We start from the raw sequence: 6,489 nt of genomic DNA, 5'->3' as shown, positions 1-6,489 counted from the left end.
TTTTTTTTTTTTTTCTTTTAAATATTTTTTACAATGTTATTACTTTAAATTATTTATTTGATTTTTAAAAAAATAAATAAAAAATTTTATATCAATTTAAAAAAAAAAGGCAAATATTTTTTTTTTTTTTTTCTATACCTTAACATAATAATTGAATTTTTTTTTTTTTAAAATAATTTTTTACAATCGAAATATATAATATTAAATATATTTAAGTACAATTCATTAAAATTAAAAAAAAAATTTTAAATTTTACCCAAAAAAAAAAAAAAATATTTTATTGAAATTTATTTTATTTATTTATTTATTTATGGCCGAAAACTAAAAAAAATTTTTTTCTTTTTCGTAAAAACAAACGCATATAAAACAAAAAAAAAAAAAATAATAATTACGATATTTATATTTAAAAAATTACCGTAAAATTATTTAAATATCATTTTTACATAGTAAAACTTAAATTCCCTTACATAAATAATAATAATAATGTAATAGTACTAATAGCAAATATTGGTCACGAACACGAAAGTACACGGTAAATATCTTAAAAATTATAAAAAATAATATAAATAAATATTAATAAAAAACATAAAATCTATTTGAATCCCCACATTATGTACGATTGAAAGTTTTGAAGAATATTAAAAAATTTTTTTTTTTTAAATATAAAAAGTTTAAACTTATTTGTGACATTATATTCTTAAACACCGTTTTTACAAATAATATACCTTTTTTTTAGAAAAATAATAATAATAATAATTACAAAAAAATATTAATACTAAAATAAAAATGATTTCATTGATTTAAACCGTTAAATAAAAATATATATAAAAGTTTTTATTCAAGGGTTAAAATGTAAAAATGAATGGGTAAGTTTTTTTTTATTACTGTGAAAATATTACTTAATTCTATACTCGCTGTTTTGGAAAATAACTTGGAAAAGCTGCATTCCAAATAATTGCAATTAACATGAGAACGGAATAGAAAAAAAAAGAAAACCATCGAAGTGTTTTTTCCCACGTTCGAACCCTGAAATTTCTTAAAACGTTAATACCGACGAGAAGTCCTGCAACCGCTCCTGCCAAATGTGCCACGTAACCAACCTATAAAAATACAAATAAATGTTTACATTTTTTTTTTTAAAGACATTTCTATTGACAGAATAGATTTTAAAAAAAAATAAATTCTAACCTGGTCGTTCACATCTAATATATAACGATTATAAATTGCCGTTCCAACGTCGGTTATTGCTAATATTATAAAAATTAATAACTGAACCCAAGCAAATCGTTTTTCCGTCCAATTCTAAAAAAAAATTTTTTTTTATTTTATTAAAAGTCATTTTTATAAATTATATTCCTATTAATATAACTCAATACCATTATAATTGAAGCAACATGTGCAGCCATAATTGCATAAACACCACCACTTGCCCCAGCCAAATATATGGATGGATCACTGACAGATGTTGCCAATGAACCTGCTACAACTCCTGCTAAATAAACAAATAAAACTCTCCACCAGTGATGAACCATTTCCAAAGGGATTCCAAGCATAATCTGAACTAGAAGATTTACTAATAAATGGAAAATACTATAATAAAAAAGGAAACATAATTCATCATAACATTTACATTCATAAGAGTTATAATATTAATTTCATTTCGATCAAACTAAGTAATGAAAAGAGTTTGATATTTATTTGAGTTTGAACATACCCAATGTGAACAAACATGTATGTTAAATATCTCCATGCTTCTGCCCTTCGATGTGGATTGTAAATAAATAAAGATGCTAATATGGTAGTGGTAGATGGCTGGCCAGGTTTTTGATCGATTGAATCATAAATGTAAGCAAACAACTGTAATTAAAATTTTTAAAGAATTACATTATTTTACTACTACTGATTTGGTAATAAGTTCAAATTTAAATAATAATTACATTGAAAATTTTTTCATTTAAATGTTATTTTAATTACCTCTAATACTGTAATTATAATCATAAATAATGGCGGAGGACAACAAGAATAATGTTCTTCATATTCAATTTCTGCATCTGTTACATCACCCGTGTACTCGGCACAAATTCCTTTTTTAGGCACAACACAAACTGTCTGAACCCATTTATCTAAAGAATTTGAAAACAATCCTCTAGCTTCTCTGCTACTTTTAACTAATGCTAAAAATTCATTGAGATCAAGGACTCCATCTTCATCTGTGTCTGCTTTTTTAAGAATTGATCTAATCGTACTGGCTGGAATTTCACTATTGTATTCTTTTATTCTTTTTTTCAATTCTTTAAAAGAAATTTTCCCATCTCTATTTTTGTCAAACTTGTTAAATATTTCTACCCATTTCTAAAAATAAAAATTTTTAGGGTATAATTTAATTTTATTTTGTTATATGTTATAAATTTTGTTTTTTTTTATATTTTATTCAAACAGGATTTTCCGAAAAACATTTGAAGACACTTTTTACATAAAGTGTATAGCTAAAGTTTTTTTTGAAAATGCAAATGTGTTATTAATCAGAGAATTTGGAAAGTAGATCAAAAAAATATAGATAAAATTTAGAATGACTCATCACCAATTTTACAGGTAATTTTTGCAGCATGATTAGATATGATAACAAGTCATTTTTTTCCTGAAATCTCATGATTCATTTATGTCCTAGGTATTAGGATTTTTTACGATTCGCCAACTCATATTATTTATTTTTTTTTTAAATTTTCAAAAAAAAAAAACAACAAAATTTAAAAAGTCTGACTTATTGCGAGCGCCAACAGGAAATTAATACAACTTGTTATACGATGTTTAATAAAAATAGAGGGCATTTTTTAAAAACACGTATGTCAGTTAACGGTAAAATTTTCTGATTAGAAACAAAACGTAAATTAATAGTTATTATAATAAGTCCCGCAAGTTTTTTATAGTAACTTTAATTGAAAAATTAATGATAAGTATTTTCATTTTAATTTTATTAATATATGAAATATTCAAAAATCTTACGTTTGGATTTTGTTCGTGAGTAGCAACAATTCTTCGAAAATGTTGAAGTTCTACATCATCCTTATTACGATAATCTCGTTCATTGGTTACCATTTTAGCAATTATCAATTAATAACTATAAAAAAAGTTTACAAAAAAATTTATTATTGTAAAACAGCCTTAATCTGAGCATATTAACATTTTACAAATGAAGTGTTTAACAACAGAAGGTGTAACTTTATTTAATACCTTTTATCGTGCAATTAATTGCTTGAAAATTTCAGTTATTACGACAATTGTTTCAAAACAATTATATTTTTACGCGAAAATTTTGTTAAGTTTTTGTTAACATAAATGCACTACTTTTTCTTTTTATTTTAAAGATAAATTATTTTTACAGGAAAATAAAAATTAAACATGAATTAAAATCTATACCCATTTAATTTATAATTTATCATAGGGCGGCAAAACAAATAACTAAATATTATTACATTTATAAATGCATTATATAATTATTTTCACAGTTTTATTTTTTTAAAAAAAAAAAAAAAATATTTTAAATTTAAATTTAAATTAAATTTACTTTGGCAAAAATAAATTATTATGAATATAGATTAAACATTATGTCCGATTTAAAAACGAACAGGTTTGATTTATTAAATGTAATTAAAATTACCTGCCGATCAAAAGCTAAAATATAATTCAACAGATTAGAGAATACTACTACACATAAAAGGTATTGGCAAGCCCCGATTGACTGGGAAGACAAAAATATTACAGTAATTTATATTTATAACAAACCAATCATTCATCAAAAATTACAGTTACAAAATGAGATACTTAAATTGAGGTCACATTTTATTTATTCTATCCTTTTATTTAAACAAAATTGTTAATGGATATAAGATGTAAAAATATAAATACAATTTTTTCTAAAGAGCAACGCTTAGTCAATCAAACACTAATTTTTTTTGTTTTTAAAGTTTCGTCATTGACAATTATCGTACATTATTTAAGAATATCTTTCTTTAAATTCCTTGTCTAAATTAATTCATTGAGCAGTATCACTTGGTTTACTTTTTTTTATTTAATAAACCAAAAAATTTTTAACAAATATTTTGCCAGTAATATGAAATCACAAATTTAATTATATTTTTTTAATAAATAGTACAACATAAATATGAAGTATCAGCTAATCAAGCAAAACATTAATTAGGTAAAATTAACCTTTTATCATGATGATTTAACAAAGGTTCAATTTGGATAATTTTTAGCTGCTAATATACCCTTTTTTATAAATATATTGATTTTAATGTTTTTTACAATTAGTACTCATGAAAATTGTAACTCAATACCAATGGCCTTGTCTTTTTTTTTTTCGATTTGTCAGTCTTTGCCTTTTCAATACTGTTTATTAGCAATAACTGTTGGGATATGTAGTTATGCAAAAAAATTACATTTAAAATAGGAATATCATAGTTTTCTTAGTGAAAGCTATGCAAGATTTCGTATTTACACTAATTATATACAGTAATTTTTTTTTTTTTTCTTTTTTTTTTTTCTTTCTTGCAAAACTCTTTATACACATTTTAAAGCGCATGCTTAAATTTTGAAAATGTATGCCTAATGTATTATTATGAGATCTAAATTTATCCTTTTTTTTCATCCTTCATGAATAATTTTTGCAGCTTTTCTTTTATTCATGATAGCCTAACAATACCTTGTGGCTGGCATTACAATACAGTGGCAATATCCATTCAAAATCAAAAAAAAAAAAAAAAAAATTTACTTATTCAAAATAATGAATTAAAATGTTAACAACATTTGTTTTTCCTAAACTTGTTATTTGATTTTCTCAAATTTACAGTATCATTCGACTGATTAGCTTGTCTTTCTTTAGCTTCTAATTTTGTTCTTAAAACCTGCCTGGTTATCGACATAAACATCTGAAAAAAAAAAAAAAACAAAAATAATAATAATAAAATTAAAATAATATATAAATTTTAAATTAATCGAATAGCTCTATATATTACCTCTTCAACGTTAATGTTGTCTTTAGCACTTGTTTCAAAAAGCTGAAGAGACATTTGATCGGCAAACCTTTTTGCATCTTCAGTAAGAACTACTTTTCTGTCAGGGGTGTCATTTTTATTACCCACAAGTATTCTATTAACAACTTCACAATTGTTTTCAATTTCATGAATCCATCTTTTGACATTTGCAAAAGATTCTCCATTTGTCACATCGTACACAACTATTACACCATGAGTACCACGATAATACCTTTAAAAACAATTAATAATAATAATAATAAGTTTATGAAAATGATTATTATTAAAAAACAATTTAAATAAAAGATTTTAAATAATTGTCCACTTTGAAAAAAATAAAATAATTTTTTCAATCAATTTAAAAAAAAAAAATTTTATAAAATACAAAAGCAAACAAAATTTTCAAATTATTTCGTAATTACTTAATATAATATATTATATATTTTATTATTACTTTATTTATATTTATATAATAAATTACAACACTTTAATGTTTTGAGATTTTGATTTTAATTAGCCTTTTATTACTTAATATTTTTAGTAAAAGTAAGCGGTTAGTAATTTCTAAACTAATTAAACAAGAAAAAAAAAATTCTTTTACTTCTTATTTTAATAATTTTTATGAGTATTTAAATATTTTTTTCAATTATCAACTTTTTAAAGTATATCTAAGTAATTTTAATAAACCCAATGACTCAAGTTTTATTAAATTAATCACATTCCAACAACACCTACACAATTTCAAATTTTTTTTTTTTTTTTGGAACTCAGATATAGTTTGAACCATTTTCTTAGGAAAAATAATAATTAATTTTCTTTTTAGTTGATAATTTTACCAATGATGTGAATTTTTTTAACTTACAATAATAATATAAAATAAAAAATTTAGTAATAATAATGTTTAATTTCAAATAATTATTCTTACGTAGATGTTATGGTTCTAAATCTTTCTTGACCAGCAGTATCCCAGATTTGTAATTTAACTCTTTTATCATCAATAGTAACAGTTTTTATTTTAAAATCTACTCCTATTGTTGTGATGTAGTTACCAGAAAATGTGTTATCAGCAAATCTTACTAAAAGTGAACTTTTTCCAACACCTAAATTAAATGAAAAAAAAAAAGTAATAATTCAATTTAAAAATAATAATAATAATAATAATAAAATTTGAATACAATTTTAAATTAAAATTAAATGAAAATTATACTAAATAAGAAGAGCAAATTTTAAATTGGCAATGATTGCCTGGAATGGCACAATTTATGCTTAATTTGCAAAACTATTCATCATATAATTATTTATCCTTTCTTAATCCTTATTTTAAGAATTAGGAAAGTTTATTTAAAATTACATTTGAAAAAAATAAAAATATATTGTTTAAAAAAAAAAAATAAAAATAAAATCCAACACACTATTTATCTAAGTCTAAAGAATAATTCTTATTGTTTATAAAACA

At 22.1% G+C, this 6,489-nt stretch overlaps 2 protein-coding genes across 2 annotated transcripts; both read right to left on the bottom strand.

The window, feature by feature from the left end:
• Positions 1–905: 905 nt before the first annotated feature.
• Phum_PHUM240580 (uncharacterized protein) lies at positions 906–2,650 on the bottom strand (the record flags this gene model as incomplete). The annotated part of the gene is made up of 6 exons (XM_002426137.1): positions 906–1,100; positions 1,189–1,302; positions 1,377–1,590; positions 1,715–1,857; positions 1,975–2,352; positions 2,591–2,650. The coding sequence occupies 6 exons, from the start codon at positions 2,648–2,650 to the stop codon at positions 906–908; spliced, it is 1,104 nt and encodes a 367-aa protein (XP_002426182.1).
• Positions 2,651–4,796: 2,146 nt separating this feature from the next.
• Phum_PHUM240570 (GTP-binding nuclear protein RAN1, putative) lies at positions 4,797–6,320 on the bottom strand (the record flags this gene model as incomplete). Its single annotated transcript, XM_002426136.1, has 4 exons — positions 4,797–4,928; positions 5,016–5,265; positions 5,959–6,133; positions 6,314–6,320. The coding sequence occupies 4 exons, from the start codon at positions 6,318–6,320 to the stop codon at positions 4,797–4,799; spliced, it is 564 nt and encodes a 187-aa protein (XP_002426181.1).
• Positions 6,321–6,489: the final 169 nt, after the last annotated feature.

The sequence above is a fragment of the Pediculus humanus genome, genomic scaffold (genome assembly GCF_000006295.1).
Source record: "Pediculus humanus corporis 1103172107612 genomic scaffold, whole genome shotgun sequence".
Lineage (NCBI taxonomy): Eukaryota > Metazoa > Arthropoda > Insecta > Psocodea > Pediculidae > Pediculus > Pediculus humanus.
The sequence above is the reverse complement of the archived record's forward strand: the minus strand, read 5'-3'. Positions and strand labels throughout refer to the sequence as shown.